At 41.1% G+C, this 27,020-nt stretch overlaps 1 protein-coding gene across 1 annotated transcript; it reads left to right on the top strand.

Annotated features, from left to right (window-relative positions):
- Positions 1–2,458: 2,458 nt before the first annotated feature.
- DRD5 (dopamine receptor D5) lies at positions 2,459–4,583 on the top strand. Its single transcript, XM_003205909.5, has one exon. The coding sequence runs from the start codon at positions 2,590–2,592 to the stop codon at positions 4,048–4,050; it is 1,461 nt and encodes a 486-aa protein (XP_003205957.3). The 5' UTR covers positions 2,459–2,589; the 3' UTR covers positions 4,051–4,583.
- The last annotated feature ends 22,437 nt before the right edge of the window (positions 4,584–27,020 follow it).

Genomic DNA, 27,020 nt, shown 5'->3' with positions numbered 1-27,020 from the left:
GTTTTTTCCCTCAGAAGCATTGCAATAGCAGTTAAATTCCATTACTTTGAATCTGCCAGCTGTGAGAGGATTCTAACAGGTGAATAAAATAAAAAGAGAGAAATGAGACGAAGCTCTGTAGGAAAAGCACAAAGCCATTACAGAGATGATATCAGGATGAAAAAAACCACCCCAAATCTCTCAGCAAGTGACAGCTGTGGCTTTAATGGACGCTCTTAAAATGATATTTATATGCAAACTGCCTACAGAAAGTAAAAAAAGGATGCTTGTATCCTATAAATGTTAAAGGATTTTATCACAGGCTTAAAAGATATTGATGAAATGGGTGAAATACTACAACATCTGTAACTGTCCCCATTAAACCATGGCCCTGGGCCCAGTTCTGCTTCCAGTGTTGCACTACATATAGTGCAACTGCTGTTTTTTTCCCCCTTGCCCCCTCTGCTGAACCAATTGCCATGGCACACAAACAAGCAGCTTTGTCTGCCGCACTAAAGGGATTGTGAATGCCTGCTGCACTGCTGTGGCTTGGAATGAGTTCAGAGTGCACATAGTGCTGGGTCACCACTACAGACTGCACTTCCAGGAGCCCATGGATCCAGTAAGTGAACCAACTTCTTCCATAGAATCTCTGATGGCAACTTCATAGAATCATCATAGAATCATAGGATCATTAGAGTTGGAAGGGGCCATCAATGACCATCTGGTCCAACTCTCTTGCAATGAATAGGGATAGCTAGAGCTGAATGAGGCTGCTCAGAGCCTGACCTTGGTGTCTCACTCCAGCTCACAGTAGCTGGAGCTCAGGAGCATTTGCTAAAAAATTAGGTGAGAAAGGATCATATCTGAATTCTCATCTACACAGGAGTCAGAGACATCCAGATATTGCCATGCAAATACACTTCAAAAATTCCTCTCGACTTTGTGTCACTCTCTGGAGGTCCTGCAGAAAGCAGAATACAACTCCATTCTTTAGATGATGACCATTTAGAGCTCAGACCATCTTGTTCTGATAGGTCAGAGCACCTCGCCTGACCTCCCTAGGAGGAGGGCAGCCAGCCTGCTGCTCATTGGTACTGAACCACCAAGCCCTGTGCTGTCCTGTTATAATCAGGCTACTGTTGTTGTCATGCACAAAAGCTAGGTGTGTGTGTGTTCAAATAGCTAACACATAGTGACACTGTATGCATGGAAATGCATGCATGTTATCACTATTATACATAAATGCGTTTACATGTCTATGCACACCTCTGCACCTCCAAAGCAATGCATGCATGCTAAACAAGCAAATCAGGTCACTAATTTTTGTTGTACAAAATGTCCACATTTCGGGATCAGTGGCTTCAGGGGCCATATACACAAATACCTGTGGGATTTGTTCCTTCCTTACATCCATCTCAGGAGGACCGCTTGGGTTGTGCGAGCAGCACAGTGCCTCAGCATCCCCGCTTTAGTCATGCTGCTCAGAGCTCGGTGACAAAAGCTATAGGCTCCCTCCAATATTAAATATAACTCGGCTTAAACATGCAAAAGCAGGGCCAATTTCTTCAGCAAGAGCTAAAGTGGAGCTCCAGTTGTTGTTTTTTTTTTTTTTAGAAAATTGCCTAAAAGGTTGCCGAGCTTCTGTTATTTCAGCATTTAGCAACACTGTCTCTGCATCCTGGCTCGTGTCACTCCACATCCAGGAGGTCTTTGAGGGTTCTGCCCGATCCCACTCGCAGCTGCTACTGCCCCGTGCATCCCAAACGGTATGCTCAGTCGGGGACGGGTCCGGTCCTATCAAAGGGTTAAAAAATAAAAGAAAATAAAGGTATTTTAAATAAAAGTCACTGCACTATGTTTGAAACACGGGCGTTATACCAGCTCACGGTGAGTCCAATCGCACCGTGCCTGCTTCTTTCCTGCTGAGGGTAGATTTGCTGGCTGCGTCGAGCCCTACGGAGACGAACCACGGAAGAGCGGCGACGAGGGACATTCGGGAGTCCTTTGCCGGCTTCTTTCCCTGTGCCAAACCTCGGACGCCCGAAGAAACCCGCCCCGTCCCGCTCTCCACGGCCCCTTCCAGCCCCACCGTCCCCGGGACCGGGACACGTTTCCCCGTTCCCTTCGGTGGAACCGCGTACAGCGAGGCAACACCTGCACGGACGACCCGTACACGATTTACCGCTCGTTTTGCTACTCCGTCCTCCGCCGGACCGGACGGGGCGTCCCCGGCAGCGAGCATGCTCAGAGGGCGGAGGGGGCCGGCACGGGGAGCGAGGAGCGAGGAGCGAGGTGAGACAAGCGAGGAGAGAGGAGCGGGGACGGAGGAGCTCCGCCGAGCGCGGGGCGGGCGGAGCCGGCGTCGAAGCGGCCACGTCGAGCAGCGCCGAGTGGAGCGGAGCAGAGTGGAGCGGCCGGGCAGGGGCGCGCCGAGCGGTGAGCGCGGGCAGGGAGCTGCGGACCGCCGGGGCGGGGGGCAGCGAGCAGGGGTGGCGGCGGGGCGGGGGGGCAGTGGCCCCATGGGGCCGGGCGGCGGGGCGGCGCTGGCTGCTCGGCGCTCCCCGGCCGCCGCCGCCGCCCCGCCGCCGCCGCCGGGAGCCGCAAGCCATGCTGCGGGGCGGCCGCAGCCCCCTACCGCCCCCGGCGGGAACCCCCGGCGGGGCGAGGGGGCAGGCGGGAGCCCCCGGAGCTGCGCAGGTGGCGGCGGGCAGCCTGCTCGCCTTGCTCATCCTCTGGACGCTCTTTGGGAACGTGCTGGTGTGCGCGGCCATCGTCCGCTACCGGCACCTGCGGAGCAAGGTCACCAACATCTTCATCGTGTCGCTGGCCGTCTCCGACCTGCTGGTGGCTCTGCTGGTCATGCCCTGGAAGGCGGTGGCTGAGGTGGCCGGCTACTGGCCCTTCGGGGCTTTCTGCAACATCTGGGTGGCCTTCGATATCATGTGCTCCACGGCCTCCATCCTTAACCTGTGTGTGATTAGCGTGGACAGGTACTGGGCTATTTCCAGCCCTTTCCGGTACGAGAGGAAGATGACCCAGCGGTTGGCCCTAGTGATGATCGGAGTGGCCTGGGCACTGTCTGTGCTTATCTCCTTCATCCCAGTCCAGCTCAACTGGCACAGAAGTGGGGATGCTGCTTCTGCCGCTGGGGTCATTGAGGATGGGCTCAGTACTGGCTGGGAGGCAGCGGGTGCTTTCACCACCTGGGCAGAGGACATGAGCACCACATGGGTGGCACTGGCAGCAATGACGCCCTCCGACAGCACCTATGGCAGCAACAACACTGTCCCTGGGTCATCGGAGAGCTGTGACTCCAGCCTCAACAGGACTTATGCTATTTCCTCCTCCCTGATCAGTTTTTACATCCCAGTGGCTATCATGATTGTCACCTACACGCGGATCTACCGCATCGCCCAGGTGCAGATCCGTCGCATCTCCTCACTGGAGCGGGCGGCTGAGCATGCGCAGAGCTGCCGTAGCAACCACGTTGACTGCCACCATCACACCAGCCTCAAGTCCTCCATCAGGAAAGAAACCAAAGTGCTGAAGACTCTCTCCATCATCATGGGCGTTTTTGTCTGCTGCTGGCTGCCCTTCTTCATTCTGAACTGCATGGTGCCCTTCTGCGAGAGCCCACCCAGCGACCCCCGGGCTGGGCTCCCCTGCGTCAGCGAGACCACCTTCAACATCTTCGTCTGGTTTGGATGGGCCAACTCCTCCCTCAACCCTATCATCTATGCCTTCAATGCTGACTTCAGGAAGGTCTTCTCCAACCTCCTGGGATGTGGCCAGTTTTGCTCGAGCACTCCAGTGGAGACCGTTAATATAAGCAATGAGCTCATCTCGTACAACCAGGACACCGTTTTCCATAAGGAGATAGTGACTGCGTATGTGAACATGATTCCAAATGTGGTTGACTGTGAGGAGAACCGGGAGGACCCTTTTGATAGGATGTCCCAGATCTGCCCCGACCCCGAGGTTGCCACCGACTCTGTCTGTGAGCTGGACTGTGAGGGGGAGATCTCACTAGGCAAAATCACACCTTTCACTCCAAATGGTTTACATTAAATTGCATCCTGCCCTGGTCACTTCTGCTTGGATTATAAACCAAAATATTAACACTAAATGGAAAAACCTGCTTGATTTATGCTGTAGTTTGGTCAGTCACTTCATGCTAACTTCATTTCTCTGTGTAGCGCTTTGCAGGATGTTGTTACACTGTCGCTGATGGGACAAACTGACTGCAGCCATGGGGAGGTTTCATGGTACAAGTACAGTCAGTCCAGTTGTAGATGGACGTTGCATTGTCAGTGCTGAATGTTGCTACTTTTGCAAACGGGGACTGATGTCAAGGCTGGTATAGACATCCAATAGCTTAACTTCCGGACTGCTCATTTCTTCATGTCTTATGGTTTCAGTTCTCTTTTTGTTTGTTTATTGTTTTTCTTTTAAGATAGAGATAGCAAGGTGATGATTTGGTTGATTATTTAAATGCGTGTTTCTGCCAGAACAGTTTACGTGAAATCCATGTTCTCCAGGCGGCGTTGTTGCCTGTGGTATCCTCGCCATGTTCCCAGATGAATAAATAAATGTTACATTGATCAAGGGGTTATTATCTTTCATTTATCACTCTGAAAGATTTACAACCAGTGTTCAAACTGTAGCATTCTTATTTGAATGGTTACATGACTAACTGCTAAACCCTGTTATTGTAAAAGCAAAACGGTCTGCACAAAAATACAATTTTTGAATGAAAGGAAGGATCATAGGGACCATTGACTTAAAGGAGCTTTTTTATATGGCTCTGCTAACAGACAGTTAGGTGCATTTTTTTTTATTTTATTTTTTTCCAGTTTAACTGATGTCCCTATCAGCAATTTCCTTTCTGCAGCTAAGAATATCAAGCACGCACACTTACAAGCTGTTAAGCCCTTCCATTTAATTCTATATTTGAAATTGCCTTTATAGATACCATTAATGAGAAGAATTTGGTAATGGAATTAGCAGCTGGATGTGTCTAAAAACATTAATTATGCTTGAAAATGCTGTTAGTAATTAGCAGCTCCCAGTGTAGACATAGTACATTGGAGAACTCAATGAAACTAAGAGAAGACGACATTTTTTTAGTGATTTACTTTATTGCTGGAAGTTAATTATGTTTTTTAAATGTGTGAATGTCCTTGTATTACTTTGACTCTACAGAATGTTTTAGAACAGTCTAAACAAATTGTAAAAGAGTATTTTAAACTTGGTATCTGTTGAAACATTTGCATCAGATGGAATAGACTACTTAGAAATGTTTGCACGCTTTTGACTCAGAAGTCAGAAGCAATGCTATTTTCAAGACAAATGATCAAAGGTAGTAAAAGCAAGTTATTCATGAATAAGATTTGAATTAATTCACCCCTTAGGAATGAATCTCCATGCCGTGAGCTGTACAGATGTACATTGAGCAGTTTGTGCTGGTTCAGTAGCACTCTCTATAGGGACATCCTGACCTCCCCCTCTCACCCTCCCCCCCCCAGCCCAGCAAATTGGGAACTGAAGGTCCCTGTGCTATGAATGGGGGAATAGTAGGATTTACACCGGTCAGCATGCTTCAGGGGAAGAAGTATAAGTAGCATTTGTGAATGTTATGCACTTAGGATTGAGCCTCTTCGGAAGCTATGCCTCTAATAATGAGCAATAAGGGGTTGCCTTATCTCTGCTTGGGATATCAGATGGAAAAAATCTCTGAGGCATCTAACTGAAGTGCCTTTGTGGTTGCATCTGCTATTTCAGTGTAATATCCCCTCACAGCTGTTCTCAAAAAAGGGTGTTGTGCTTGTGCTTAGGAGTGCTCGAAGAACAGAAATCCTATGCCCATAACCAGGCTCAGCCTACTAATGACTTGAGAACAGGGGTGAGTAAGTTGTTGTTTCTCTGATAATACAATCATGTATTGCCAGGAGTTAACTGCAGTTCTGGCCTTTCTGGTTGGGTAGTACTTGCCTGGAGTAAAAACTATTTCCCCAAGTGAAAATGAAGGTGATAAATTCTGCATTTTGCCCCTGTTCATTGCAGGAGAGTTGGATTAGATGACCTTATGGGGTCCCTTACAACTTAAATGATTCTATGATCCTATGATTTTCTAGTTACTGCTCAAGTTTTGTGGCCAGTACTGCATATTAAACTTTCTGGGTCCACGTAAAAAGTCTGTAGGCAGTGCAAGAGGTGTGTGCACCTGTTGTTGGTTCCAGCTCCCAGGGCAATGTCTGTTTCTGATTTAAAATTGGATAAAATACAGCCCAAGGAAATGGGGAAGGGAAAAGACCCCTTCCAGAGTACCTGTGTGCCAGCAGGGTGTGATTGGTGAAGAAAATGACATGTCCATCAGTGAGTGCATAAGATAACAGCCCTTCATGATATATTAGAAACATTGCATTTTAACTTGACTCAGGTCTGAAGAAAGGTAATTTTTGCCTGCCATCAGACTTGGGAGCATAATTAGGACAGTGCAGAAAATCATTCACATTGCCACTTTTCATTATTAACTTGTAGTTTGAAACTTCAGCTGGTAAATGATTTCTAATGGCTGCTCTATGAGGTGATCTCTCTCCTTGGAGTAGGTGCGTATCCCTGACTTCATCCCTGAGAACCCAGAAGCATCATAAAGGGAACATTTCTGCTTCTAAAGGCAGAGAGGAGATACTTCTTTTCTTTATTCTTTTTTTACCTTTTTTTTGCTAGAAGCACAGATTGACCTTGAGGATCTGAAGGAAAGCCTTTTTCTTGACTTTGGCTTGTAACATGAGACAATGTCATGCTTCTTAATGTGTGTTAATTTCTTATCTTTGACAAAGCTAGAGATAAGATTTTTAAGTATGTTTCTTGCCTTGAAGTATAAAAAGGGCAGACTGTTCTGATGTGATCATCCCCCAAAATTTTTAAACTGATTTCTTTCAGATGAAATGGCTGCTCTACTTTTTTTATGATTTCCTTCTTAAGATCTAATACATTTGCCTGTCAAGTGAGCAGATTTCATTGGAACCACAAATAAGTGTTTATAACAATTATAGCCTTATGGTGTCACTCTGGAACTCACTTCTTTGAATGGTTTTGTACCTCCCATCGGCATCTTTTTTTCTATGCTTCTGTCATGCATTTTTCTCCGTAGTTAAGCATAACCACTTATTGCTGGCTCAGTTTTCGGGGATTTTTCCTTTTTGTCCTTTGCACTTTAGTAGTTTGAATACACAGTACAGTTTGTCTGTACTTAATCTGGTTCTGAATGATGGCTAACCTTTAGGATCCATGATTATTTGCTGTTTCTACTTTGTGTTATTGCTTATACATCATAGGTTGCGATACTTGTCACTGTTAAATTACCCCTGAGCCAGTCAGGTCTTCAGATATGACATATTCTGTTAGTCCTGGAAAACCCCATACCAAAGGAAGGTCAGTGTATCAGTAGTCTTCATGTTTTCTGTTTAAGTTAATAGCAGAGGAGTTCATCTCAATGAAAAACAATGAAACAAAAAAAAATCCCAGCCCAATAATATATGAAACTATTTTAGTTCATTTTTAGGAAGCTGGGACATGAAAGACATGGAAGTAACAGTGCTTTATCTGAAATGCTGCAGACATCATAAAGATTCTTTCATTATTCAGACCTCTATAGAGCTTTTAATAGCATAGGCTTTTATAGTTGGGGCAGTTTTGTGCTTTGTGGTTTGTTTGTTTGTTCCGCGAGCAAAAGAAATATGGATGACTTTCTCAGAGGTGAACACAAACAAAACACTTTTCAAAAGGAGAAGAAAATACTCCTCTTTTTTTTTTTTTTTTTTTTTTTAATGTTTAGTACTTTATCCCTTTGCTTTCATTGTGCCAGCCAAGTGCAATATGTTTCTGCAGGGAGAACAACTCCTGCATTTTTGTAACCCATAACAAAAAAACCTCTTCAAAATTAAGAGGGTTTCTGGTAGAAGTAAAACTAAGCCCAATCTTACACCATTCAGAAGTCAATTGTATAAACCCAGCATTCAAGAGGCTGACAAGGCAGTATTCAGACCGTGCATCAAACTGCAGGTATGAGAGGTCATATGTCCTTCAGCTGTTTGTGTGTGCCAAAATTGCCACTCTTGACAAGGAGGGCATTTGATTCCCTGTCACACAGTACCCACTGTCTACACCTGTGGTGGGGGTAATAAAAGTGCAGAGATCTTTCTTTCCTCTGAGGCCATCTTTGCAACTGTTTTAATTAGATGCATCAGATCTTTAGAATGATTCAGTGCCTATTTAAATTAGTCTAAAACCTCAGTGATGGATGTGGGCTTGGGTCACAGAGCAATGAAATTATTTGTCTTGGCTTCTTATGAATATTACTACTGGTATTCTCTGCTTGTGGATGATGGCATGTTAAAGCTGGCATGCTGAACAAAGTATTTTGCCAGATTATGTGGAAATAATTACACATATTTTCTTATGTGTTTTCAAACTGTAGAAGACTTTTCAAACTATTCTCAGGAGCTGCACAAAGTCAACACAGGGCATCTCCTCTTTGATCATATCTTAGATCAGCAATGATTGGGTCCATTTTTGGTATACTAGAAACCATATAGTGCATAATGCCTTTTTTTGGACAGGTTCATGCCTCAGAAACATGCACCATGAGCTGATGTTTTTAAAGATGAAGATATACTTTTGATCTAAAAGCACTGATATGCACAAAAATACCTAGAAATGAAGACTATTTCCAATATTAATGGGGCACCAAACATGTGCCTCTTCCCTCATCCTTTTTTTTAATTATTATTATTTTATCAGTGAAAAGATTGCAGTGAAAAATAATGGGATTAGGGAAGTAAAGACTGAAATACAAATAATAATATCATTTGAAGCAGATGATGGATTGCTCGTTTTGGGAAGTCTGCCAGCCCTCCCAGGATAGTTTAGTTTAATAGAAAATTTAGAAGATTATTTTATCTTGTTATTTGTCTAAATCCATTCTCAGCTGCAACTGGAGATAACATTCTTTATGATATATTGTGGAAAGATGGCTGTTTAAGGAGAACAGAATTTTTTATTAACTTAATCATTTGTATCATAGTCATAATGGTCATATTTATGAAGTTAGCAAAATGCAATGCAGCAATCAGAAACAAACAAACAAACAAACAAACAAACAAAAAACCCCACAACATAAATAAAAATTTCCAATCCATGAAAAATATATCTTCCTATGATTTATACCCCCACCTCTAACAACAATAATTTGAATCTTATACTGCACTCTCATTACTACCAGAATAGGCTGGAATGCTCTGCATACACTGCTTGCAATCTGCTGATACACGAGATAGATCTGAAAAATATGAAATGGACAGCAATTTAATCACTTTGCATGACAGCAAGCCAGTGTATACCTGTGATGGCACTGCAATGAGCTATTCCCTGTGTCACACGAGTCTCCAACTGCAATGCAGACTGAATAAAGAACTGGTTGGATTGTTGCAGCCATTAGACACTGAGGTCAACATCTCATGCCCAGGTGGAGGCTGGTGGAGAGTGGTGTCTTCCAGGCATCTGTCTTGAGACTGGTACTCATCAACATCTTTATCAATGATGTCGATAGTGGGATCAAGTTTGCTGGTGACCCCAAACTGAGTGGTACAGTTGATACAACAGAAAGAAGGGATGCCATCCCTTCTTGAAAGCTTGAAAAGTGGGCCCATGAAAACCTAATGGGGTTCAGTGAGACCAAGAGCAAGGTGCTGCCCTTAGCTCAGAGCAATCCCAGATGTGTGTATAATTCTCAGGATATGTGAATTTTTGACATGTGCTCTGACTACTGTCTACATAAAAAAAAGACAAATAACATTTCTCTTATTCAAAGCAACACTCAGAAATAAGGGGTTGCAAATGGTAAGGCTTAGAAATGCTTGGAGAATGTCCACTAAATTGAGAACTTCATCGAGAGGAGTGGCCTATGAAGTTTAGCAGCTGCCAGGCTATTGCTTCATTTGACATAGCTACAATAGTTGTTTGGGTTTAGATATCTGAACTACATAGAAGTCCCAGTTTAGAGGTCTCATACTGAGTAGAAGGAATCCTAAATTCATACAGTTTTCCATGAATGCAGTGCAAAATAAAACCTAATTATACTACGGCCAAGGTGATCAACAACCACAGTCAAAGTGTGGTTCCTCCCACAGACATCAGAGAATTCTTGTCTGCGATCCACCTACTACACTTTCGAAATGTCTCATGAGTAAAATATTAACAAGGAAGTTGACAGTGCCCTCTTTTACCTTTTGACCTCATTTTTCTAGTTGGAAAGGTTTTTAGTAAAATTAAAAATCTACATTTTCAGCCTTTGGCCTTGACCTTTTGCTTTCTCTGTTAACTTCATATAATTAGTCTCCTTCAGTGAACAGAAGCTCTTGGCATGGTTTGCTGCTTGAGTACCTTAACATCACCAAATCTGGAACAACCTCAAGCTGTATTTAAATTACATTATGTCTCCAGCCCAAAGGAATTCTTTAAGAACTTTTTTTTTCTTTTTTCCTTTTTTTTTTTCCCAAGCAATATTATTTCCTTCCACAAGATTATTCACCAGAAACATAGTTCAGAGGACGAGCGTAAATAGACTTTTAAAAAAACTTGTGGAGATTTTGCTCAATTACAGAAAGTGAGAATGAATTGGTTAGGAATAAACCAGGAAAGATCAACTTGCACCTGTGGACTGCATGTGACACAGCACAGCCCACAGTGCAGTCGCCCCGTGCCATCTGCCCTGGCAGTTTTAATTAAAAAAAAAAAAAAATTAAAATAAGCTTTGCTATTTATGCACATTAATGATAATATGTATTTAATGAGGGCTGCTCTGGAAGTAATGCCTCATATTTTATGATCCTGGCCCATGACAGGCGAATGTTGGTGGTATGGCAGGCAGTAAAGGCTGAACCTTCCTGCCGATATTCCATTACATGTTGTTGCCATGGCACATGGCAGCAGAGGGGCAGTCTGACAAAATGGTGTCTGACATGGAAATGCATATGAAGCAAAGGTGTGGCATTGAATTTTTCCATGTAGAAAAAATGGCACTCACTGACATTCACTGATGCTTGCTGAATATTTATGGAAATCAAGGAGTGGACTTGAGCACAGTGAGGTGGTGGGTGATGCATTTCAGCAGTGGTGACAAAGGGTCACCTCTGCTGGTGCAAGTTGTTACAAACATGGCATGTGGGCTCTTGTTCATGACCAGTGAAAATGCTTAGCTAATGGTGGTGACCGTGTTTTGTAGCTGAAACCTTGCACTATCAAGCAGTGCTATTGTGCTCTTTGTATCTATTGTGGTTTCTATGGAAATAAGTGGGAGGCATTAATTTTGGAGTGACAAATGTATATGCAGCCCTAGACAATTCCTCTTCACTCTGTGCAGCTCAGGCAAGACAAAAGGTTGCACACTCATGGCATAAACAGTGTTTTTTTCTACAAGAAGTTCAATTTGGCTTTTAATAGAAATAAGGGCAGAATGTTTTTACTCTGATCAGTGTATAGATTTGATTATATACACTTACACACATGCATGCTTATATTCTTTATATGTGAACACATTTAATCACATTTGTAGGGTAATAAAATAGTTTTCTTTCTAAATAAGATGCTCAAATTCATACAGAAGAAGAAAGTCAGATCTTAAAATTTTGCTGTTACAATTTTGTCACAACAATTAGATACAAGTACACAGTCTTCTCACATTTTGAAAAGGCATCTTGGCTGCTTACAGTTGAGAATCTTTGAAAATCTAGACTTGAATTATGCAGTGAAGAGCACGCAATTTTTTTTCCCCCAACTATTTTATGTTTAGACAATTTCTCTCATGATTTGCTAATTGATCCTTATCTGTAAGCATTTTGAGACAGATGGCAAAGAAGATGAGATGATTTAGAAGCACCTCTTTCATGTCTCTCAACAACAGATATTAAACAGTGTCATTGTCTTGCTGATAGGGTGAAACATAGATGAGAGCTTTTGGACAGAGTGCAAAATGTATCTGCATGACTTTCGAAAACATCTAGTTCAGGTAACACAGTGTCAAAAATTTAAATGGCAGCTTAGACAGAAGTCTTTTCTGTATTAACCAACCTCTACCTTGATAATTCAAGTAATACCTTTTTCTAAAAAATAATACCTGCAAACAGTATTTCATAGGTCAAATGGGATAGAAAAGTGCAAACTGAAGGTCCAGCTCAGCAGCACTGAATAAAGTAGAAAGACTGACTGTCCTGTCAATAGCAGAGCTGTGTCGGAGGACAGGGGAGAAAACAGGATAGGAGGACAGGAGAATTTTTGTGAGGAAAGAGTGAAATTAGCTGAGGGATCATGCTATTTCCATAAAAAAGGAAGCTAGAAATTTGGTTGAAGAAGGTGAGGGATCAGGAGGAATCTCCAAGTTCCCAAGTTACTGAGGCAGGCATGATCAGAGTTCAGTGAACGAGCAGGTCATTAAGCAGGTACTAAAGTATCAGTCCATCAGAGCAGCAGATCAACAGCTGTCGTATTTCTAACTTACACTGAACTTTAACAATTACTTCCTCAGCAAGAACCTGCATCATATTGTAAGGAATACTTGGTCAAGGAGTGGAGAGTAAAGAGCACTTTGAAACCATCTTTCTGCTGCACTGGATGGTGCTGTTTTTGCTGTGCAATGGTCAGACATTTTAAAGGTTTCTCCCAGTCCCGTTGGCTTGCTAGAAAACCAAGTCTTTCTTCCAGAAACATCCTGAATACTCATAATTCCCTTTGAAATCTCTAGTCAGTACTATAATTTCTTTTATCTGTGTAAATAAAATATTGAACTTAGACAAAATCTGGTGTTCTGCATTGTGTGCATACATATATTCACTATCTCCCAAGGTTACTTGTATCTACTTATGTGCACCTTGCAATGTTGCAAATGAAACCAGAGGCCAGCTGGACAGACTTTGAAATGCAACACAAACCTGTGCAATCCGGGTATCTTTGAACACATAGATTAACCAGGAGTATGAGCTCCCACCCCTTCTCTCTTGCGAGCACTGAGCATCTGCTCTGTGTCACCCAGCAGGGGAGAAATCCTTCAGTGTCACAGCAGCGTTATCCCTTCTCTCACCGAGAGCTGAAGTGAAGCTCTGGCACTACAGAGTGCTGTGCCCATTCATACACAAGGGACTGCTGATATGCCCTGGGGCATGGTTTTTCAGCATGAAGATCGATCAATGCACAATGAGGACAATCCTATAGGATGTGCCCCCACAAGCAGTTCGAACGGGCAGGAGTAGTGCTCGTGCTACATCTGTGCCTGTTTGCAAGTTTGGGCAGCCTCAGGGAGGCTTAAAGCTATCCTAAACTTCTCCTGAGCAAAGCTGAGAGATTTCTTTGGTGCTCAAAGAGGCACAGCCCACCTTCTACTGCTTTTTAAAAAGATGGCATGCTTCAGTGCCTTGTGTATAAGAGCAAATGTGATGAATTCAGGGATGGCAGCAGTACAGACTGCATAACTTTAATCTGCTAGGACAGTTCATTCAGTGGTGAAGGCAATGTAAAGAGATGACTTTGCCATTCTAAAATTGTTTTTCTTTTTTTTCTTTTGTCTCTTCTCTCCTTCAGTTTCTAGCATATTGGTTGGAATACTAGAGAAAATTATTTTGTATAGGAAAAAAAAATTCACATTGACTAGATACAATAAACTGAAAGTTTCTGATAATCTCCATAGGGAGTTACTAATCAATAGCAGAAGGACACCAACTTTACAGATTGTTCATCTAGCCAAGATCTTCACTTCCAGGATAACTGCTCCTTTCTGCCAGCCCTTGCTTTCCTGCACACCACAACCTCTTTGTGTGAGCAGCCTCCTAACTGGTGGCTCTCACATTTCTCTTCAGTTTGACCAGTAGAGTCTTCCCTTCTTCTTTCTTGATTTCTCTACAGGATGAGCTACATACAGTGATCAGTCCCATCACTGAGTTAGAATATCCACACACAGAAAGATAATATAGGAAAGAAAGAGGAGGATCAGGTGCAAGGAGAAGTGAGCAGTAAAAGACCTACTGCTTACAGCCCTGGCATCCAATATGAGGCTGAGTTTTCATGAATTGGCTACAGCTGTGTATTTTCCTCCTCCAGATTTGAAGGCAGCTCACAGCCAGGGTCATACTGGTAGCATTTCTCAACCTGATTCTCTTCTCCCAGTGGGCAGAGCTCAGAAGAACTGGCCTTAGTGTAAAGAATGTGCTTTGGAAGCTTACCCTGGATACGGTTCCCATTTATTTAAAGGCCCAGTGGAAATCAAAAGCCCTTGTAAAACTAGTGACCTGGTATTCTCACCCCATAGTTATCGCTAATTTTAGAATTTTCCAAAAGTGAGAACTAAAAGGAGTTGGAAATGCTTTTCTGCTCTCTTGGCTTTTGTGCTGTATAGCTCATGTTTTGCCACAACACTGACTCAGTTAGTTCCCTGGTGGTAAACCACTGCATTTTTTTAGAGGCAAAGATGAGATGTCCAGCCTCGAAACTCAAGGCTCAGCAAGGTTAAAGAAAAAAAAAAATAATTAAACTTTCTAGGGTCAGGAAGCAGTAAGTTGATTGATTTCTGGCTTCTTTTCAGTCTCAGTGGCTTCCTCCCGCTTCTACCTCTTAGCAAATATTTGATACAAGTGAAGATGATACACACGTAGAAGGGGTGATGTGATATTTCTCTGTATTTGCTTTCTGGCAGAAATTTAGAACTGATTAGTAAAGACAGGATCAATGGCCTTTGTAAGATAGGTTTTACTCCTACTATACGGCCTCTCCTATGGGAAGCAATGAAGGAAGAGCACTGAAATTCTTCTTGTCAAACTTTTAATAAGTTCTGTTGTGGGTTTGATGAAGTGTTCATTTTTACTTCTTCCAAGGTTAAGAAAACTCATGCCCTGTTTACCAGTCTAGTATGGAGGTTACTTAAAAGTGAGCCAATAAATCTTTCCTGAAGGGAGATTGCTGAGGTCTTCAGGAGGATCTTGCACTGAAATCCCAGAAGAAAGAAATGGTTGCAGCTGGTAAGATGTGCATAGTTTGTCCTTCTAAAATTGCAACTCAAAATGAAGGCATTTATTTTTCTATGGCTGCTCCATGTTAAATTATGCTTGAAATATCAGTGACTGGGGAGTCACATTTTATATTCTGTCCTTTACTGTTATTGTAGTTGACTATTATAAATCCCGAGAAAACTATAATATCTTATATCTAACTAATACAAACAAATGGTTGAACTTTTGTGGGGGAAAAAAAGCTCTTTTTCAGGTCTGAAGTAGCTTGCCTCTTTATCTTAGGAAGCCAAATGTATGTGTCTGAAAGCCTGCTTGTTTATCATACAGGGTAGTAAAAGTTATTACCACCTGCTACAAGCACTGCTGTTTTTCTAGCCTTGACAAGCTGTGATTCCTCTACAATTTTTTTACTTTAGATTTTTCTGAAGATTGTGCAAATAACCTACTTGCTCTTGGAAGTTCACTATTGTTTCACTTTAAAGTCCTGGGATGTCAAACAGGGGTTGAAAAATTGGCTCCTGTGAGCAGCTTTTGGCTTGCTGCTTCTCTGTTTCATCTGATGGCCCTTATTTCTTGTATTACATGTCAAAGAGAACAGTAACTACCAGTTCAGTTTATTGGTGAGCTATATGCTTTAAGGTAAATGGGTTCAGACTTTCTAATTGCACTTTACAGAGGACTTGTTTATGTCCTTCATATCTCTTGAGTTACACCTCTGCCTGCTACAGTTCTGTTTAATTTATTTGAAGCATCCTGTAACCACTGTTGGCTTCATTCAGAATGAAATTATGATGTTTTACCCTGGTTTAATACACTGTCTCAGTAACTGCATAGTGTTGTAAAAAATGGAATAGGAATTATTACTTGATAACAGAGCAGCAGGAAGAAAAGCCAAAAACAAACAAGCAAACAAAAAAACACCCCCAAAAAATAAACAGCAAAACAACAACAACCTGAGAATGCCTCCTCTTTCTTTCCTGTGTGTTTTTTCTTTATTCAGTCTATTAAGGAAAAGTTTTGAGACCAGTTGTCTTGCCATATATAAAGGTGAGAAAACAATGAAGTTATTTTTTCAGTTATATATCCAAGGTGTTAATGGCTGGATAAAGGAAAATGAATCAAGTTTTACTTAACACTGCCATACATCATTAACCATTTGAGTGAGTGCTGTGCAGCTAACATGGCATTAAAAATTTCCTTCAGACAATGTTATTTTCTTGACTGGAAGACATACCTATTCTCATATACTAGCTATTTTCATAGGTTATAGTACAAGAAAGGTATATATATTAGGCTGAGCGAGCAAATTAAATGCTCTTCAGTGATAGAACATGTTGTGGACCGTGGGAGACCCAGTCTTGCATTTGCGGGTGTGTGGGTGATGGTTGTGGCAGGAGCCATATGTGAATGACAGCAGAGAAGGAGCTGGTCTGCATGCAGAGGCCAACTGTTGTTTTCCTTCCCACAGCCAAAATACTATATATCTGTTTCAGTGCATATCTATTTTACTGTTAAAATTTGGAGGGAACTTAAAAAAAATAGTAACTACAACAGTCAGTACTAGTAGGAGTAACTGAGTAGGTTTGTGAATAAGTGGGTTTGTCATTTTATCTTTCAGAGGCCAAATCTGATTCCAATCTAATGACATATAATGAAAGCAGACTTGTTATGCATCAGATACCAGCTTTCAAGGTGCAGCTGACAGTACACAATCTTACAGTCTAGAAGTTCACTAGGGTTGATTCTTTCCCTTTCCAACCTAAGACATGGTAATTCAGACTCCCAACAAGAAGTTGAAATGTGAATTCAAGTCAAAATATTTCATTCAGATGCATTTAAAGTAATTTGTGTTTCCCCAATTGATTGCCAAATTGCTAGGAAGTTCTATCAGCAATACTTTATTCCCCCAGCTCTTTTCCTCCCCCACAAAAATTACGCTAAAGTCAAGGCTGATAGGGGCAATTTAAGGGAAGTATTTTTCTGTAAAATGCAAGCAAACCCTCATTCAAATGAAAATTCCAGTTTATGCTCCATAAACAATTCTGACATCAAAATTAGTATGCGTTCCTAAGAAACACTACAGTAACTGTAGAATGCAGTCTTGTAATGCTGACTTTCTTAACTGAAGAAGGAAAAGACGAATATAGTACAAATAATTGTTGTAGCTTCTGGGGTAATCAATTCTTGTCTCCACTTGACAGAACCAATAGGACCTTTACACAGTGTGATTATATATTTGACTGCAAAGCTGTTGCTTCAGCCTCATGACAAAGCAAGTGAGTTGGTTTCATCTCTTCGCTACATATCCAAGGCATGACCAGTCCTGTTTAGTAACCCTCCTAACATTACCGGAAGACAAAGTTTGAAATCTTGCGACAGAAGCGAAAAATAATTCTTATGATGGCATATTTTTTATGTCTGATGTATTCTGAAATGCCTGTAGTGTGTAGGGACCTGTACACACAGCATTCTTCTGCTCTGAGATCAGCAGAGAAGTAACAAATAAACAGCCAACTCATTCTGACCCTTTAAAAAAGGTGAGTCAGTTAATGATACCACAAAGTGGGAGTAGATCGGAAAGGAGGTTATAAAGGAGATGGAACCAGAGTCTTACAGAATGATGCACAGAGAAAGGACAAAAGGCAACAGTCAGAAGCTTTAACAAAGGAAATTCCAGGTGAATATAAGGAAAAAACTCCCCATGAGGATGATTAAGCACTGGGCAGGGTTGCCCAGAGAGACTGTGAAATTTCCCTCCTCAGAGATATCAAAATTCAATTGAATGATGTCCTGAACAACTCTATATAGTATTGAAATTAGCTCTGCTTTGAGAGGCAAGGTGGGCTAGAAAAGGTCAATAAATATATGCAGCAAACTGAACCCAAAGTGAACTATTTGGTGGCTGGTACACTACTGAATGGTGTGAAACTGCTGCATGGGGAAACTGCAAATGCAGGCTGCTCTGTGTGGGAGCCAAAGGTGGCAGCCAACAAGGGCATGGTCTCTCTGTACCCCAACAAGAAGAACAGGGCAGATCTGGTGACAGTAATCAGATTCATCTGAGAGTCCAGTGGCCACCAGTCAGTTCACTGAGGTGAGGCAGGTCCAAGGTCATGCTGAGAAGTCAGGTCAGCAGGTTGGGTTCAGGATGAGAGAAGTACATGAGTGCACCAGTATACGTGTAGCGTAGCTCAGTCAAGGAGCAAGTCAAGGGCCTGAGCTTGGATGTAGCCATGGAGGTGAAGGTGGGGATGACCAAAATGTTAACATCGTTCTGGTCATCTAAGATTATGCAGGTGGCCTTGATCTGGTGCTCCTTTTCTCCAGAAAAGAGGGAGGAGAACAGAAGAGGAATCTGAGTGAACAGATAGCTGCATTTTAACACAATGCATTTTTATCTGAAAAAAATATTACTCAGTTTTTCAAAATTCACTTCATATTTCTTAAAGAGTTTTCAAGTTTCAGAGAATCTGTGGGTCAGAGAAAGGGAAGGCCTTACTGGACATATTCGTTTTCCCTAGAAACCTGTGTGAGTTTTACAGCCAATTTTGGTGCTCTTTAGGAAGGAGATGGCACTAAACCAAAACTGCAAAGATATCTGATCCTCTCGTCGCTCTGTTAATTACTTATTACTTTGAACTGAAAATAACAATTGCATATTTTATTTCCTTTTTCCTTTTGTCAGCTTTCTTAGTTTTGTCTTCTTGATAAAGTTTATTAAATATTTTATCAGGAAAGGAAGTCCCCTTGCATTATTTGTTCTGTCAATCTCTTTCTCATAGATTCCCAAATTCACTTCAAGGCAGCACTTTGCAAGATAACGATGCCATTTTGATCCTTGTTTCTTGTTTTTCCTGTTTATCTCTCCTCAGCAGCAATTTCAGATCTGTTTTATTTGTGCTTCGCTGTGTGACCTGTAGATATGAAAACATCCCACTGCTCACTTCACTGTTAGGTCACCAGGAGACCCAAGGACTGTCAGCAGCACATTGCTCACAGACCTTCTTATTTTACTGTGCTGGATTGAGTAACCACGTGCTGCAGATGCTCTTAAATAAAAAAGGAAGAATTACTCTAGTAAAGATTAAGCCTGTAAAATAGAAAAAGTTACAACAAAAGCAACAGTAATAGAGGGCAATACAGTATACCTTTGCACACATAGGCACAACCTTTCCTGCTATCCTCTCTCTGTTGTAAACCAAAGAACAAAGATGAAAGAAAACCTGATAAAACTGTGTTGAAGCTGCATCTGCAGCTGGGCAGAATAGTCCCATGTTCTGGGAGCTAATGATGGGGATTGCAGATCCTCCACCCCAAGCTCTGGGCACTGGCTGGGTAGGAAGCAGGCAGGGCCTCTTATTGTATATTGCTGTTTTTTTGTGGGCCATAATAGCTCCACCCTCTTCCCCTTGTACCACAGCATGTCTAATATGTGGCTGGCTATAGCTGTAAAATTGCCTTAAAAGAGAAAAAAACCTGAGAAGTTGGAGAGTTGACTGTTGCCTTCTGTAAGTGGATAGAGAGCAAGATGAAGGCAGGCTGATTTGAGGAATTCACTGTTTGCATGAATGATCTGATGAAATTCAATTTTTTGAATACATCCCAAATGTATGTGATTATGTCTCTACTGATGCAGATGTTTGTCTGTTTGATTATTATCTTCAATCATGCATTCAAAGATACTTACACTAGTGGAATTATCATTACTGCTATAAAAAGAAATCTTTTCTCTTTTTCTTCCAACAACTTGACTCGCCACTCTACTAAGCTTCATTTGTTCTTATTTAGAAGCTAATTTTCGGGTACCTGTTTTCAATTCAAACCAAAAGTTCTTTTAACATTTTTTTTCCAATTCAGCTAAAAATGATGCAAACTGACAGAAGTAGAAAAATTTTCAGGTACTGTTTGTCATCCTGCTTTTACTAATCCCTGGTTTTACCCCTGTTTTCCCCCTGGCTGTTGGTCAGTCTGTAGCCATTGCTGTGGACAGTTTTGTGCAACAGAAGATGAGGTAACTTCATTATAGATAGAGGTAGTTCTACATAGTTCTGCATAGATATAGTCCTGAGAAGGAGCAGCCAAGATAGAAAAATTCATTCATTTCTCATTCATGTCAACTTTTTCAGGATTATGTGGAGGGAAAAAGAAAATGTCATATTCCATGCCAAGAAATTCTAAAAAATAGTAGTGATTGTAGGACGTTGGCCTAAACTTGAGGTTAGCAAATGCTCCAGAGCATTGGTCATTTTATACAAATGCCACCACATTGACCTTGGTCCTGTGGCTGCAGGCACAAGGGCAGTTTGGGACTGGAGAGGACTGTTTATTGCTTTGGGGATCAGTATGATTTCTTTCACTGACATAACTTCTGTGTGAATTAGTGATGCATTCACAGGCAGTGAGAGCAGGCAAGAGACATGGTCCAAGGCAGGAGGCAGGACTGAAAGAGGAGCAGAGCATGACCCTCAGTTGGACTCTCTGAAGGGTGGTCTTGTGAGAATGGGCTTGCATGCAGGCAAGGAGAAGTAAGGAGAAAATGAGAGGGAAATATGTAAAGAAGGGTTGTACAGAGCAGGTAAGAAACTAAGAAAAAAGTGAATCAACTGAGTAATTGAAAATAAACATTATATTCCTTTGTCTGAAGAGAAGTGTGACAAGAGTTCATGTCACAATTTTTAAAAATGTGTAATAGTTTGATTAAGAGCTTGAACCTATACAGCATGTTGCAACATGTAAAGACAGTTAGTGTCACAAGGTAGTGCCTTTATCTGATGATAGGTTACTTAGAAATCAGTGTTTCCTTTGATCACCTTCTTTAGGGGTTTAGCCAGTGATCCTGAATCATTCCAGGCAAGACAGGTACCTGTTTATGAGATGGATTGTCTCTTTCAGTTTTCAGACTTTTGATTTATGCCCACTGGCGATTCCATGAAGAATGGCAACTGCTCTATTTGTAGGGAGCAACCTGAATTACGTATTTGAGAGATCCCCAGGGAACTTCTTTAATAATATTGTAGTTGCTTTAGTGTTCTGTGTTTTTCATGTACAGATCCTCTAAGAGCCTCTCAGATTCAACCTCGGGCTCTGCACCCTTTTTTATATATTTTATTCCAGCTAAGGATAAAATGCTCATTAAGCTTTAGGATTTATGTCAGAATGATTCCTCTCTTTTTTTTTCTATTGAGGCAAATGACTTGTCAGTGTTCTCTGTTTTGCTCTCCGTTGCATATCTCTCTGATCTGACCTGTGCTTTGCAGCTCCTGAGCTAAGCAGAGCTGCAGTTCAGAGCTCTTTCCACCCATGCTTGTCAAATTGAAAGACATTTTTAGAGTGCTGAACTTGGGAACTTAAATATTTTCTTACTCTTTTGGGGTTTTTTTTGCTGGTTCAAAATGAGTCATCCCCTGAAGCCCTACCACTTAACAATCACAATGAATGAAGAAAGCTATTTTCTTTTAGGTAGTTCTTTCAGAGAGATCAAGATGAAAAACATGGTAAACCAAAGGGTGGCTGTCCTCAGCCTGAAGGTGCTGCACTGTAGTTGGTACAATGTCTTTGACTTCTGTCTGATCAATGGGTGTTGTAAGTTAGTTCAGAAGGTACATGGAAGAGTGCAGGTAAAGTAGCTTGTTTCTCAATAGGCTCTGCCTTATATAAAAGTCTGTGTATCCAGTGAAAACTTTTTAGGTCCAGTAAATAGGAAAACACTGACAAAAGACAAACTGGAATATTTTCTTTCTTTCCTTCTTCCTCGTTTGAAAATAGGAACATAACCAGAAAGTTTTGTGTAACATTTCCTGAGGCATGGTGTGATTTGTGTAAGCATTCACTTCAAAAAGTGGGAAATAGATCCTATTATCAGGATGCACCAACTTATCACAATGTTTGATAGAAATGAGAAATTTCTTACCAGGAACTGCCCTTGTCTTATCCCAGCTCCTGGACTCTGCCTGGGAGATTTTTGGGAATCTGATCGGGGGCAAAAGGCATTAATCTCCTTTTCTGACAAAATAGACCATATCTTCTCTAGAGTGATCTGATAGGTAGTTTCTAATGATAATAACAATAAACAGGAGTCCAGATTTAGGTTGACTTACTCTCAGAAATCTGAGAGTCCTCATCTTCCAGATGAACTATTTACAAACAGTGCACCCATTCCTCCATAGCTGGAGACCAAAGCATCATCAATGGCTGAAGCACTTGCAAATAATATAGTTCTGCAATGGCTGAATAGATTACAGATATTTGATTTCTTAATTTTTAAGGGATTATCAGAAAAAAGACTTACAAGAAATTTCCTGTGAAGACACAAGAGGGAAGGAAAATGGATTGTGGGCATTCACTTGTCCAAACACAGTAACAAGGACCAATCCCACATATTTCTACTCTATTTGCTAGGCACATTCACATGTTCTAACCTACTTCACTCATGTGCTTACATTATTTTATTATTACTTACGAGTTCTCACTGAAAAGCATACTGATAATAGAAAATGGATTTTGCTAACTGGGAGAACAGTAGTAATTATTCCATAGACACACTGTTTTAAAAGCATATTTAGATAAATTCATAACTAGAATGATTTTTTTTCTAAAGCACAAAAGCTGTGCACTTAATGGTTGGATCATTCTATTTGTAATGGAAATAATTAACATTGCATTTTAGTGTCTGCCTTTGTACTAAGAACCAACAGAATGATCTGGGAAAAAAAAAGATTAGAGCCTATATGTATTTGAAAAAAGCAACACATGGTATAAGTATAAATTATTGTTTCCATCTTTTCTGACTAGGAGGTTCTGAAAGCATTGTGCAAATTAAGTTAAGTGATTTTCAAAACATGAGACATGCTATTTGTACATTACCATCAGAAGAAACCATGTATGTGGATTGATTGTGTACTATGAATAGCAGTAATAGCATTTACACAGCATTTCCAGCCATGAAACAAATAGTAATTAAAAAAAAATTGCAAAGGGGGAAAATGAAGTAATGGCTTTTTTTATTATTAATCATAGTTTTTCACACCATTATCTATGCTTGAGAAAAAAACTGTTCACTGTCTTTAGGCAGATTAGGCAATGAACTGGAGGTACGGTATCTTGATTCTGCATATGTGACTGAAGTTTTATCCCCATTACAGTAACATAAACCCTGGACTAACTTATGCAAAGTTACACAGGCACAATAAAAGCCAGAATTTCTCTGGAATTCGAAGGATGATATTTGTTTTAGGAAAATACTGTTTTTTCAGCTTCTTGATCTAAAATTGAATTATGTGATCCTGGAAAAGAGCCTTGTACCCGAGCTGTCTTACAGATGGGCAGTACCTTTGGTGGGAAGCAATGCAGTGCTGCCAGTCACTTATCACCATGATATTCAGATGTTACTTATTCATCTGTCTTTGTGCCAGTGCCCGGTTTCTCAGCTGTGCAGCCTCATATATCTGGTGCAGAGCGATTCCAGCAACCCTAATAGCTCTGATGAATAGGCAATGTCAAGATAGACAGTAAAAGAATAATTTGGATAATTTTTAGGTTAATTTCTACCCCTGTGTGTCATCTCTTTCTTTTTCAAATTAATTCCTGTAACATCTAGAATAAGAAAGTGATTGTTAGAATATTAAGCAGTTGGACAGAAATCTGACTGAAGCAAATTTGATCTCTCTTGTAATGTGTGAATCACATTACAAAAAGCACTTTGCTTATGCTTCTTCAATACCAGCTCAAGCAAAGACACTTTTAAATTATTTTGAATAATTTGCAATAGCTAGATTTTGGAATCTCTCTGCATTCAGCACTGGGGCTTGACTTTTCCCCAGTGCTCAGGTGTTGGTAAAAAAGCCTTTTTTCAAAGATGCTCATTGCCCAACTGGCTGTACTCATTTCATTTCAAAATCTAATCATTTCTGCTATTGCTCAGATTCATTGCAAACTCTCTTGAAAAGAACTGCCTGTTGCCACGAGCATTTTAAAAAAGAAAAATTCAATAAACTAAGCATTGCCATTCCCTAGTGTTGGGTTGTGAACAGCGAATGAAGTAAGCACAAGAAATATGACCAACAGTAGAAGTGGGAACAAATTTAAAACTAGCCCTGATTTTTTCTTGCTGCAGGAGAAGAAAGCTTTAGTTGTTATGAGCAGCAAAATTGAGGGTGATGCATTATTTTTAGGGGTACATTTAATTCCTCTTCTTTATACTATCAAAGTCTTTTCAAAAAAATTTTCTTAAATCCTTTGCTTATTCTGCTATTTCAGCAGCTGGCAAAGTGATGCTGGTGAGTGAAGATTATTCTTAATATTTGCCAGCTATTCAGCAACATTTTCATTAACATGAGGGCTTTTTGAACAGCCCTCTCATAGATAAAGAGAAATTCTGTGGACAAGATGAAGATAAATTTACTGACTAGTAGATCAGTATATAAGACAAATGCTGTAACATGAAGATGGAGGTTTCTATGATAGCTGACACACCTTGGACACATCCAGTCTTCATTGACATTTTCAGCACTCTTCAGAAGTACTTCTGAATGACTATACTCCAGCCAAATTCTTTGAGGCAGGGATTGGAATCTCTATTGACTCATCAACATTGTAAATACTTATAAATGGCCAGTACACTGGGTACAAATTAGGTAGCCCATGAAAAAAATACCTAACAATGTTTGACAAGCAGGAGATAGTGATATCTGCCCAGGGTTCCTGCAGCTGCTGTGGACGAGTTTGGTTTGTGATGTGGTTGGCTGTAGGATGAGCTAGGTAGGCTCATCCCATAGGAGATGTGCCTGGATGGCTTCCTCCCACGGCCAGGTGATCATGTACATGTAAGCTCTTGAACCAGAAGAGCCTTGCTACTGGTGAGGTGATGTAGTCCAAGTATAGGAGATATGTTTTATCTGCCCAAGAGTAAGAGATGACCCATGAAGTATGGATTGGCCACATCCACATTGCAAATGGCTTTTTATAACAGTAATAAAAAAGAGAAATTACATGATTTTGAGAGAAGGTCCCTTCTAACCCCAGGGTAGTGGATACTGAAGTGGATTACGACGCTGAACAGCATTATCACGTTGAGCACAGAGAGCTGTATCTTCATTTTCAGTTTCCAGGGCCTGAGAGCAAACAAATTGTGATGGGATTTATCTGACAAATGAAGGTGGGCTGTTAAAGTTCTAACCCTCTCCCTGTTCATATGTCCCATGCAGATCTGCATTCCCTATTTAGAGTGGGACAAAGCTCTACACTTGCTTAGGACATTCTTCCTTCAAGCCACTGCCACCCATGGGCAGCACAGAGCAGTCTCTGGTGAATTCAATTTTATCCTGCTGCTTAGAAGCATGGTGATTTGCTTAACTCTGATAAAGATGACCAGCTTCCCTGGCCTTCAGCCAGTTTCATATTGCAATCTTTCTGAGGCAAAGAGTTATCAGATCTCCCATGTGCCTCCAAATATTCTAACACCAAAGTGTAAAAAAGACCTTGAGAGGATAACGAGCAGAAATAAGAGTACCTCCTTGGTAGCATCTGCTCTCAAACAAGGTCTGCAGATAGGAAATGCTCCAATGTGCCTATGGCTCTCACATCAGTGCTACTCCATTGCTTGACATGTGTTGTGATATTTGGGATGCTGGGAGAAAGTCACATAGCTAATGTGCCATAGATCTAGTGTACGCACTAGAAAAGCCACTAAGTTATGTGAACATGCTGATGTTTAGAGCATATTTTACAGTGTTTCTCTTCCCCCAACTGCACATACTATGTAACTACTGAAAACAGATGGAGAGCTAATCCAAGAACTTAATTACCTTTGCTGTGAAAGTACTAATATTCTACAGCTCTGTGTCATGTTTACTGTGGAGCAGATGTTGAGCTTTGGAATATATATAGAAAAAAACACTTTCTGTTTGTTTTCAGCACAGTATTTGTTGCTTGAGTCATTTGGGAAAATTGAGCTTGTGCCTACCAGATTCCTAGTGCACAGCAAGGTGCTTTGTAAGTTTTCTGTGGTTAACGGTGGTGTTGACTCCTTTATACTGCACTGCCTTAATGAGGCACTCATTCACAGTACCCAGTCCTGATGACACAAACTGGAGTCTCCCACTCCAGAATATAAAACAAAAATTGCTGCTGCCACTAAGGTCAAGCCAAGAGAATAGAATTGTTCAGCAGCAATTTTTGGTGTGTGGGTTTTACCCACCAAATGATGTTAGAGCGCAGTGTAGTTCAGTACTATATCTTTTATATGTTGGAGGTTTCAGCTGTAATTACTAGGAGACTTTCCAGATCGATACATTCAGCATTATAAATTCTAGATGCTAATTAAAGCATTTTTTCTATTCCCATTGATTTCCTTTTTTTTTTTTAATTTTTCTTTTTCCGTTACAGTCAAAAGGAACTGTTGTACCCTGTCTCTGTGCGACAAATACTGTCAAGCTCAGTTTGCCATGTTTTAGAGTGTTAGCTAAAAACAATACAAATGGCATGGCTATGGCTGGCTCCTCTGCTGCTGTGTGAAACAATTTAAGAGTAAAGTAAGTTTTAATCATGAAAAAAATGTTCAATTGCTCTAGCTTTCTTGTTAGAGACAAAAATACATCGGTTAAGAGGAGGAAAGGCTTTTCTGGGTGAAGTCACTCAAAAATTCAACAATTGTTTCTCATATCCTGTCAGTTAAGAAAATTTCACTGAAAAGATTTGATTGCAGTGTGGAAAAAAAAAAAAAAAAAAAAAAAAGCATGAAAAATTAAAGGCACAGAAATACAGGTTATTCCATACAGAGAAGGAAACAGCTGTGCCTGGTCTGTGGCTTGGGGGTTCCCAGCTTGCAGTTCTTTCCCAAATAGGGCCATGGGGATTCAGGGGCAGTTCAAAGCAGTCAGAGAAATTGTTGTATCCCTACTCTCCACACAGCTTCTGGCTGTTCACTCTTGTGTTGTGATCCTGTTGGCTTTATTGTGCCTTGCATCATATTGTCAGTGTCCTATT

Source organism: Meleagris gallopavo, chromosome 4 (assembly GCF_905368555.1).
Source record: "Meleagris gallopavo chromosome 4, MGAL_WU_HG_1.1, whole genome shotgun sequence".
NCBI classification, from domain to species: Eukaryota; Metazoa; Chordata; class Aves; order Galliformes; family Phasianidae; genus Meleagris; species Meleagris gallopavo.
This window is presented reverse-complemented; position numbering and strand designations above follow the sequence as displayed.